The sequence below is a fragment of the Pelobates fuscus genome, chromosome 2 (assembly GCF_036172605.1).
Source record: "Pelobates fuscus isolate aPelFus1 chromosome 2, aPelFus1.pri, whole genome shotgun sequence".
Taxonomy (NCBI): domain Eukaryota; kingdom Metazoa; phylum Chordata; class Amphibia; order Anura; family Pelobatidae; genus Pelobates; species Pelobates fuscus.
In genome coordinates, this window is record NC_086318.1 from 298,249,180 (window position 1) to 298,261,281 (window position 12,102).

At 37.6% G+C, this 12,102-nt stretch overlaps 1 protein-coding gene across 2 annotated transcripts in view; it reads left to right on the forward strand.

Moving 5' to 3' along the window:
• Positions 1-12,102, forward strand: part of TBC1D32 (TBC1 domain family member 32) — a 333,094-nt gene that overhangs the window by 79,513 nt on the left and 241,479 nt on the right. For both annotated transcript variants that reach the window (XM_063443466.1, XM_063443467.1), the window contains 3 exons: positions 444-533; positions 2,698-2,840; positions 10,687-10,811. In XM_063443466.1, the coding sequence (XP_063299536.1) occupies positions 444-533; positions 2,698-2,840; positions 10,687-10,811 (358 nt within the window). The remainder of the gene's footprint in view (positions 1-443; positions 534-2,697; positions 2,841-10,686; positions 10,812-12,102) is intronic.

The window sequence follows — 12,102 nt, forward strand, 5'->3', positions numbered from 1 at the left end:
AGAAAAGATCACAGGCACTTTAAATTCAAGCTGTATGCAGCTTTAATGTAACAAAATGCAATGCAACGTTTCGACCAACAAAGGTCTTTTTCAAGCTTGAAAAAGACCTCTGTTGGTCGAAACGTTGCGTAGCATTTTGTTACATTAAAGCTGCATACGGCTTGAATTTGGAGTCCCTGTGATCTTTTCTTCTTTGTATATTGTCCTGGGATTGCTGGTCCTGATCTGGAGCACCCTTGGCCGTTTGGATTGAGTGCGGTTCCCACTATATACGCTTTACAAGTATTGCCTACGCATAACTCAAATGTTTTCAAATATGAAAGCAACAATATTTATGATTTTATTTCATCAAACTAAAGCATTTCAAAGTTTAGCTCCACCTCACTATCCTCCCCCTAAACTACCTAATTTTAGTTAAATATTTTTTTTTCTTTTCTTTTCAGAAAAGGTTTATTTGTCTGATCTGCTGGTGCTGTTTACCAATATCATGCTGTACTGTTCCAATGGCACAAAGACTAGTCAAGATTATACAGGTATTTTTTTAAATGTATTTATTGATAAATGTTTTCTTAGAATATTTATTTAGAAGGAAATCTTTCCTCGTCATAATTAAGAAAGCCTAGCCAAAACCAAACTTGTTTAAATAATGATCTGTCAAGCTTTGTGCACCGTGACACCATAGTGCAAGCAATTGAGCAACTGAAAGAAGTTGGAAAAATGTGAACTTATTTGTGAAAAAATAAGTACAAAATATTTGTTGTTTTAGTTTAAATTTTTATGAAGCACACACATATGCTGCAGTGCTGTACAGTGTATGGCAGAGAAGTAAACAGGCCAAGCTATGAATGAAGGAGCTTACAGTCTAAAGAAACATAGCAGCAGCAGAACTACCAGTGGTGCAAATGCACATGGGCTGCTGCTTTTTGGGGTGAGCAGGCAGGGCCAGTAGTTTGGCTCCCGGAACAGAGGTGAAATTTTAATTTTGACGTTTTTTTAAATAATCCCGATAGTCTTTAAATATAGAGGAGGAACAAGTTTTAAGTATGTTTCTCAAGACTGCTGAACTATGGAAAGTTGTATTGATTAAGGAAGTTAACTATAAATGGTACAGCCATCGAGAAGACTTAAAAGTGAGACGTGGCAATATGTGATAAAAAAAGGATTAGTGTATGCTTTTGACAGAGAGTTAGATGCCATAATGGGACATATTTGTTTATTTATTAAGAGATGTAGACTGTGCTACTGTTGTGAGGAACATCATAGGTAAAGGTTAGGATCTAAAATTAAACTCTACAGCCTATGGGTAGCCAGCATCAGGACTGACAGAAGGGTGAGGGTTGGGAGCACAAAGTCAAAAAGATAAGTGTGCCAGCAGCATTCATTCCAGATTGTAAGTTCACATCTTTAGTGCTTTAGTGAAACCTATGAGAAGCAGTTTGCAGCAGGAGATAATCATAGCTCGATCAAGCAGGGTAGACTTCATAGCAGCACCATGTACCTGAAGTTAGGATGAGTTTGTCAATGATGAAAAACAAGATGTTAGTTTGATTGGATGACTGCATGCTTTCTGAATCTTCATGATTGAGGAGCACAGCTTGTAAACGAAGGAAAGGAAGAGAAGGTAAGGGGAAGAGAAGTAAATGTTGGTGTTATCTGCATACAAGTTATAAAGAAACCAAAACAGCTGGTCAAACTGCAAAGAGAGTCTATGTAGAGTGAGAATGCTTGGGAACCAAGACAAGAACTTTGATAAACATTAATAAGAAGAGGCACCGATGAGGGTGGGTGTGCTATAAAATGACATTTTGAGAGAATACTGGGAAAGGTAAAGAAAGAACAGTGAAAGAGCATACTCATTTAGACCACAGAATGAGAAGGTGGGTGTACTCGGTGTCAAAAGCAATACAGAGTAGTAACCTTTAAATGTAGTGGTAATCATAGATTTGATCACTTTGGTTAGCGCTATTTCAGTAGAGAGGTTCTTGGTCTCTCCACATCATTTTCTGATTTTTGTTTTGAGAATGTTGAGAATATTGTTATCAAAAACCTTATATGGATGTACTATTATAGTCTGGATTTTAGAGGATAATTTTTTTTGTTTTGTTAAATGACACGTAAAGAAGCATTTACTATCAGATACCAAAAAATATTGTCACTGTATTGTTACTATAATGGCATCATATGGCCAGAAAGGGAGAGATCTCTTTCATGTTCAGGCTAAGCATCGTGATCAACACTGTCCATAAAAGGTAAAGTACCTTAAGGCAGCTTTGGCACTGTCTGTACTAATCTATATCTCTGTATTGATTAAGCCCCAAATACATCACAATATTAAACTGCCCCAAAAAAACAACAACAAAAACATGCATACATTTAATTGTGCTTTTTTTCATTGGGTGTGTATCTAAAAATAGCTTGCAAAAACTGCAGGTCTCTTGTCTGCTTTCTTTGCAATCCTTTCCCTTCTTCCCCAGTCCAGACTTTCACAATGCACCGGAATAAGAAGTCTTTGCAAAGCAGTTGCTCTGGGCTAAACAAACCAGGAAGTAACAGGACTGGCTCTCTTCTTGAAAGTCAGGGGAGGGTAACACGATTAATATATATCCAAGAGTATTCTAAATTGTGAATAGTTCATTAGATATGAACACGTTTGAATGATTGTTAGATACCTTAACAATTGTATGGTTTCTTTGATAGGAGGATATGCTCCTGCAGGCCTTGCAATGGAAGTTCTCAGAATGCTTTGTGATCGCAAGGAATGCGCTAGTGAATGTCTATATATCGGGAAAGTAGTAGACACTATCCTTTGTCCAATACAAAAGTTATTGGATGGGGAAAAGGTCAGTATTTAAATTTGTTTAATGCTTAATTTCTCTTTGCATTGCTCTTTTTAAATATTTGCACAGACTTATGAATACAAAGGACTAACTGCAATACAAAGGTTGATCTCAAACTGAATACAATATGTCAATGTTGGACAGAAAACATATCTATGAACTCTTGATTTTAACAGCAATATCAAGTTAAATGGTCAAATGCTCACGGTCACACAGCCTATGAATCACTCTTCCATATTTACACCATTTCCACAGGTGTTATGCTTTTGAGCACACCAGTTACTGCATGCTATAGATTAATTCCTTGTTATATGTTTTACGCAAGAGCCCTAGCTAGATGTAATTTTCCTCAAATTGTCTCAGAAAGTTAATAAATTTTGATTAGAAAAAACATATTGCTAATATACTGCTGACAATTGGCACCAACATTTGGTTACACATTTTGGATATTACATTCTTAACCAATAGGTAAGCAATTGTGATGAACTTGAATATACAAAATGAAGGTCAATATAGAGGAGGTGGAAAAGATTTCCAGCAGGTTCTTTACTAATGTATAATGACACAGGCAAATTTAAATACCGTATTTTTTCGTGTGTAAGACGCCACCATGTATAAGCCGACCCCTATTTTTTAAACTCAGAATTAAGAAATCAATATTTTTTTTTTTTTTTTTAAATTCTTTATTTTTGTAGTGCAGGAGCTTCGTACAATCACTTGTGAGGTACCCCAACGGCAATCCTCTAGTGCATTATAAAACATTTAAACATAGGAGGTACAGGATTGATCTTGCACATTTTTATATGGTTGAGTTTTGCGGTATCCGGTATCGATTGTCATTACTTAAGCATATTCACAACATAAAAGAAATCAATATTTTAAACATCAAATAGAACAATTTTGATATTTTAGAGGTGACTTCTGAGGAGAACAACACACTTCTGATTCTCATGCTCCCCCTGTGCTACGAAACTCTGGGAAGTTAATATAGTGCATACTGGGAGACTACAGCCCCCACAATACAGTATGAGGGCATGCTGGTATGAGGGCATGCTGGACATCACAGTAGTATTCACTTTAAATCCCATTTCCACGCCCAGAAATATAAATCAGAAAGCAAGACCTACCTGATAAAGGTGGATACAACCTTAATGTGGCTGCTCCTTTTATGGTGTAGCATGTCTCTGGAGTGCCATTGGTGGTAAGTGTTGATGTCTGCTGCAGCTCCCACGCATATAGGAACCTCTTCCTCCTTGCCCCAGCATTCAGAAGTGGATCGACGGGAGGGAGGCCAGGTATGTGTGGCAGCCATGACACACTGAAATGCGGCAGGCGCCATCTTAACTTGGGCACCACGCACAAGTGTTTTTTTTTTTCTAACCCCTGCAATGACATTCCATGTATAAGACAATCCCTAATTTTAAACAAAATGTTTTAGAAAAAAAACTGTCTTATACGTGGATAAATATAGTATTTCTAAGATTATCAATATTGCTATAAGGAATATTGATGACCTGAGCAACTTTTATGTATTTTGTTCTGTCTGCCTCTAAGAGATTATAAGAATGGGTGTAAGGATGCCAAGTGGAAGGTATAAGGGCTAGATGGATAGCAGGTTGTGCAGCCTTATCCTTGGACAAGGTCATGTTTACATATGAGCTGTTGGAGCTGATGCATGCATTACATAGTTACATAGCTGAAAAGAGACTTGCGTCCATCAAGTTCAGCCTTCCTCACATATGCTTTTGCTGTTGATCCAAAAGAAGGCAAAAAACCCAGTCTGAAGCGCTTCCAATTTTGCAACAAACGAGGAAAAAATTCCTTCTTGACCCCAAAATAGCAGTCAGATGTCTCCTTGGATCAAGCAGCTATTACCCCATTAATTAGAAATTATATCCCTGTATGTTATGTTTTTGCAAGTATTTATCCAATTGCAGTTTAAACATCTGTATAGACTCTGACAAAACCACCTCTTCAGGCAAAGAATTCCATATCCTTATTGCTCTTACTGTAAAAAAAACCTTTTCTTTGCCTTAGATGAAATCTCCTTTCTTCAAGCCTAAATGTGTGGCCTCGTGTCCTATGTATAGCCCTGTTTATGAATAGATTTCCAGATAATGGTTTGTACTGGCCCCGAATATATTTGTATAATGTTATCATATCCCCTCTCAGGCGTCGTTTTTCCAAACTAAAGAGATTTAAATTTTTTAACCTTTCTTCATAACTAAAATGCTCCATTCCTTTTATCAATTTTGTAGCTCGTCTCTGCACTTTTTCTAGTGCCATCATATCTTTCTTTAGAACAGGTGCCCAAAATTGCACAGCATATTCAAGGTGTGGTCTTACCAGCGATTTATAAAGAGGCAAAATTATATTTTCATCTCGAGAATTTATGCCCCTATTTATACATGACAAAACCTTACTGGCCTTAGCAACGGCAGATTGACATTGCATATTGTTACCTAATTTATTGTCTATAACAATTCCCAAATCCTTATCGTGTGTGGTTATCCCTAGTTCACTACCATTTAGGGTGTAAATTGCTTGTGCATTCTTAACCCCGAAGTGCATAACTTTGCATTTTTCTACGTTAAATTTCATCTGCCATTTTAGTGCCCAGTCCCCCAATCTATCCAAATCCCTCTGCAGCAAGGCAATATCCTGCTCACATTTTATTACTTTACAAAGTTTTGTGTCATCTGCAAACACTGATACATGGCTTTCAATGCCCATTTCAAGATCATTTATAAATATGTTAAATAGAAGCGGTCCCAAAACAGAACCCTGAGGGACACCACTTACCACTTTTGTCCAGCTTGAAAATTTACCATTTATGACAACTCGTTGTACTCTATCCTTAAGCCAATGTTCTACCCAAGAACAAGAATATTCATCTAGACCAATTTCTTTTAGTTTGAAGCCTAACCTATTGTGAGGAACCGTATCAAATGCCTTGGCAAAATCCAAGTAGATCACATCCACTGCAATACCCTGATCTATATTTCTACTTACGTCTACGTAGAATGCAATTAGGTTAGTTTGACATGACCTATGTTTCATAAAACCATGCTGATTATTGCTAATAACACAGTTCTTCCCAATGAATTCCTGAATATTATCCCTTAATAGCCGTTCAAATAATTTCCCAGTCACTGAAGTTAAGCTCACAGGTCTATAATTTCCAGGCAAGGATTTTGAACCCTTTTTAAATATAGGAACAACATCTGCCTTCCTCCAATCCTCCGGTACAATACCTGAAACAAAAGAATCTTGAAAAATTAAATACAGAGGTTCACTTATTTCCCCACTTAGCTCCTTAAGTACTCGTGGGTGGATACTGTCAGGCCCCAGAGCTTTGTTTACATTCATTTTCTTTAATAGCTGTAGCACCTTGTCTCGAGTTATCCAATCACAAGTTATCTGCAAGTTTGTTGCAGCAATCATTTGCATATCTCTTGCCATAGGATCCTCATTAATAAATACTGAAGAAAAAAAGTTATTTAAAATGTCTGCCTTTTCCTGGTCTTCATTGACTAACAGACCCATCTCTGTTTTCAGTGTACCTACACTTTCATTTTTTGTTTTTTTTTTAGAATTAATGTACTTGAAAACATTTTGGGGGTTGGTTTTGCATTCTTTGGCTATCAATTTCTCATTTTCTAGTTTAGCCACTTTAATTGCATAAAAGACCCAATTACCTGCTGGTTTATCAGTTTGTGATCTGCTACCTGAAAAACCCGGGTGTTATTCTCCAAGATGATTAATGATATATGAATAGTTTCTAGCATTATCATTGTGCATCCTGACATCATTGACACATTGTCCTATGGAGTGCATGTGGCTACACAGTATGTCCTACCGTCCTACTGAAGAGGAGAGGCATCTGCCGACAGTGAAACATTGAAACAATTAGGGTAACGTCTGGTTAACTTAGCTAGTGAACAATCTGTCTGCTGGTAGTTTCATTTTCCTTCATTTATAAGCATACAGATTCTTTTTGTGTGTGCAATCTTTATATGTGACTGTTAGGCACATCATTTTTGATGTGCACATTCCCTGTGCTATAAGAAAGAATCTTCTAGTGACTTATTGCTAGTACAGTTATCAATAGGTTCCTTCATTTATTACCATTCAGGGCATAAAGGAAGAATTAAAGGGAAACTCCAGTGCCAGGAAAACAATCCGTTTTCCTGGCACTGCAGGTCCCCTCTCCCTCCCACCCCCCAATCCCCGGTTGCTGAAGGGGTGAAAACCCCTTCAGTAACTTACCAGAGGCAGCGACGATGTCCCACGTTGCTGCTTCTTCCTCCGCCGCCGCTCCTCCTCTGTATTACGTCAACCGGTGGGCGAGACTGATCCCGCCCACCGGCCGGGGAGACCTAATGCGTATGCACGGTGAACAAGGTGGTAGGGGGAGGAGGAGCAACAGGGTGAAGGAGAGCATTAAAGGGAAACTCAAGTACCAGGAAAAGAATCTGTTTTCCTGGCACTGCAGGTCCCCTCTCCCTCCCACCCCCCTATCCCCGGTTGCTGAAGGGGTGAAAACCCCTTCAGTAACTTACCAGATACAGCGACATGTCCCACGTCGCTGCTTCTTCCTCCGCCGCCACTTCTCCTCTGTATTACGTCGGCCAGTGGGCGAGACTGATCCCGCCCACCAGCTGAGGAGACCATTGCCGCGCATGCGCATTAGAGCTCCCCATAGGAAAGCATTGAAAATGCTTTTCAATTCTTTCCTATGGGGAATTGAGCGACGTTGGAGCTCCTCACACAGCGTGAGGACGTCCAGCGACGCTCTAGCACAGGTTTCCTGTGCTAGGGACACGGAAGTGCCCTCTAGTGGCTGTCTAGTAGACAGCCACTAGAGGTGGAGTTAACCCTGCAAGGTAATCATTGCAGTGCAATAATTACACTTGCAGGGTTAAGAGTAGTGGGAGTTGGCACCCAGACCACTCCAATGGGCAGAAGGTTGAGCACAGTGGTTGATCACATAAACATGTAGTGCAAAAAGTAGCTCAGGCACTGTTTATATAAAGTCTATATATTATTGTCCCTCCCTAATTCACAACGGAGGTAGCCCAAATGTGCTTAAAGCCAATTGTACATAGAAGGGGACTATCTCTGCTCCAAACCTATTTCACAAAGACTCCATATGCCATCTGGCTCATAGGATAAGCAGTAAGCCTTTGTACACCTCACTGTCCCAGCATGCTTTTCTGTGCCTCAACCTACTTGTAAGAATGCATGTTATATGCTTGAAATTTCCAGTTTATAAATGTATGTAGGGTTGACTTTATATGTGGATGCAAACTCATTACAGAGGGAGGTCAGGTGCCTGTTCTACGCATAAGAGGCCAAAAAACAATTTCAAATTTCATAGTAATTTTAGACTCCAGGTTCATGTATCTATTCATGTGGCATTCATATGGATGTTACTTTGACACGTACCACTTACCTAGAGATTGTTGAAGACCACGTACACCTCTTCACGGCAATGGTGTTCCATGATGTCAGCAGGGTAATGCACCCTACCACACTGCAAAAATTGTTAAAGGACCACTCTAGGCACCCAGACCACTTCAGCTTAATGAAGTGGTCTGGGTGCCAGGTCCAGCTAGGGTTAACCCATTTTTTTTATAAACATAGCAGTTTCAGAGAAACTGCTATGTTTATAAATGGGTTAAGCCTTCCCCCTAATTCTCTAGTGGCTGTCTCATTGACAGCCGCTAGAGGCGCTTGCGTGATTCTCACTGTGAAAATCACAGTGAGAGCACGCAAGCGTCCATAGGAAAGCATTGTAAATGCTTTCCTATGCGACCGGCTGAATGCGCGCACAGCTCTTGCCGCGTGTGCACATTCAGCCGACGGGGCGGAGAGGAGGAGGAGAGCTCCCCGCCCAGCGCTGGAAAAAGGTACGTTTTAACCCTTTTCCCCTTTCCAGAGCCGGGCGGGAGGGGGACCCTGAGGGTGGGGGCACCCTCAGGGCACTCTAGTGCCAGGAAAACGAGTATGTTTTCCTGGCACTAGAGTGGTCCTTTAAGGAATGGTTTGAGGAACATCCCAAAGAGTTCATCATGTTCCATTGGTCTCCAAATTCCCCAGATCTCAATCCGAAAATGCATCTGTGAGATGTGCTTAAACAAGAAATCCAATCCATGGAGGCCCACCTCACAACTTGCTGGACTTAAAGGATCTGCTGCTAAGGTCTACATACCACAGGACAAGTTCAGAGATCTTGTGGAGTCCATACCACAACTGTTCAATTCTTCAGAGCTATTTTGGCAGCACAAGGGTGACCTACACAATACTAGGCAGGTAGTTTTAATGTTGTGGCTGATCAGTGTAAAACTTATACAGCCATGCCATGGACAGTCTGGCATGTGTGTATATATATATATATATATATATATATATATATATATATATATATATATATATATATATATATATATATATATACACACACACACACTTTTCCTTTTCATCCCTGCACACACACTTTCAGATATTTCCAAATGCCAGGTGCATTCCAGCCACAGCCAAAGATAGTAGACAAAATAGTGAAAACAAAGGCTTGCTCACTCACGGCTGAAACGTTGATTATGATTAAGATTATGTTTTTACAAGAAATGGAATAAAGAAAGAAAACTTTTACAAAAGAAAAAGGCCGTGAGTGCAAGCCTTTGTTTTCACTATTTTGTGTATGTGTATTTATATATTTGTTTTTTCTTTTACTACTCCTTCATATTTTTACGTTCTGTTGATCACTTCTCACTTGATCCATTTAAAAAAAAAAAAACACCCTAGCCATCAATCAACTTTTTACACCTCAGTCATTTCATGAAGCCATCAATCTTTTTTTTTTTTTTTTGGCACTACAGGCAGTATTCAGAATCCTTAATCAAAACAAACATTCTTGCCTATTGCACATTTCAGTTGCTTTGTGATTAAGCTACATTTCAGCTTGGTGTTTGGGAATTTGACTGATCACTAATCTTCACAAATTCACATAAACTGTGCTTCTGACCGAAAAAAAACCTTCTCCAAACCCTCACTGTGTTTTAACTGACCGTACATTTTAACATATGCACATTCTAAAACTGCCTATTTTTAATAAAGAATAAACAATTTATAGTATACAGAAACATGTTACAAAAATAACCACAGTATATACAGTTATACTAATCGCATGCATAGAACATCTTTATAGAATTTTAGTATTCCATGCAATTTATTGAAAGGTAATTGCAAGTCAAATGACTATTAAGTAAAGTTAAATATATCTGGAAAAACAGGATTTGTTAAAAAGCAAAAGAAAATGTCTAATTTCTAATATAAACCTAAATGCATAGAGAAGGTTCCCTAGTGTGTTAAACGTTTATGTTTTCTATATTAAATGGTTGTCCTAGTTATACTTTGAGAAAAATTACTAAGTTGATATATTCATTTATCATATTATAGTGAATTTTTCTTCTATATTCTTGCTTTGTTCGTTTGAAGTTAATGTTTTGCAGACTGTTATAATAAACAGCTGTATTATGAATGGTTTATTGTTATTAGATTATCCTTATTGCTCAGACATCAGTGCAAGGCATAACATTTTGTTCGTAAACAGGAACATTGATGTATATTACATTATTTTCATGTATTTTTGAAAGCTCGGTAGAAACATAAAAATGCAAAATACTGTATAGTTACAGTAATGTTATTAATTTGCAGGTTCCTGTTATTCCCATAAGTAATTAAGTTGTTAATTGTGAATGTTCCATCTGTTGTAAATTCTGTTGCATATCTGTTGTTAATCGACGATCAGTGATTTTCTTTACCATTCATGGATCTTGGTTTTTAGATTCATGTGAATTGTGATGAAACCACATTGACATACATAGCAGATATATTGGCAAGGATTGCCTCATTTGAAGGTGGACTCTCCCTTCTTCTCTATGGACAAAAAGCAGACCGTAACAAAACCAGGTATGGTAAACTAAATAATTGCTAAATGTTTTACATTGTATTGAAATGTTTTAGGCTTCTAAATGCATATATATATATATATATATATATATATATATATATATATATATATATAATGCGCATATATATATATATGCATTATATACTATTAATAGGCCTGTGTGTATTGTGGAGAGTTATATTTACAGGCTTGTAATTATTGGCAATAAAATATCTCATTATGTGTTGAAGTGTACATTGTTTTGTCTTAGAATCAAATCCAGATACTCAACCCACATTTATTTATTTAATTTATTTTGAGTCCACAAGGAATATCCTATCCAATCTCTTCCACTAATAGTTCTTCCTTTAGAATAAGCATGTAGCTAGTTGCATGCAGTATTAATGGCTGTAACTGTTTGATAAAGTTGGGTAATTTAGGTGATTAGATAAGTGCCTAGTGATGTTTTGCATGGCCTCTACAGCTAAAAAGAATATGCTGAGAAAATGCTAAAGGAAGTGAGTATGTCAATACAAAAATAAATCATTCCTATTTAAGGGATATAAATCATTTCATTGTTTTTTTATATAATGGACATTAAAATTATGTAAACATTTATGTAAATCAAAGAGAGATGATATTTAATATTACAAATATTTATTTATTACTGGCATCTATTAAATAACATATTCCACAGTCCAGAATATCTGTTATCTCCCAGTTGTCCGTTACTCCCTCACTAAACACTCAAGTTAATGGCATAACTTTTTGTGTTCAAGTTCTAATTATGACCTTTGATACATGCCCTTTTATTGTTATATCAGCACTTTCTTATCTCAATGTACTATGCTACTTAGTATGAGGACATTTTAGATAGTATGAGGACATTTTAAATCCAGACAAATGTTATTGTGTGTTTCTGTTGTTCCTTCATAGATTTTTGGCTGTATATTGTAGTTGGTTAATAAAATCTTTGAAATAAAGGACATATCAAATTTGTTCCCTACTAGGGGGAAGGGGTGGATATATCAATTCTGGGTATAGCATTTTGCCTTTCTGCTTTTAATACACCACATATCCACTCATTCCATCTATCCAACCATTAATTCAAATCATAAAAAACTGCACAATCCAGAACTCATATCCACCCCTGCATAATCAAGGCCTCGCTGAAACCATGGTCTTGTCACCCTCTGACCGTAATTTTAAATGCCCAGAACTAAACAGTCATAAGTCAACAACATTTGCTACAGTTTCATCTACTGCCTACAGTGCTATTTCAACTTCATCACATTGTTTGGCTGGATTACT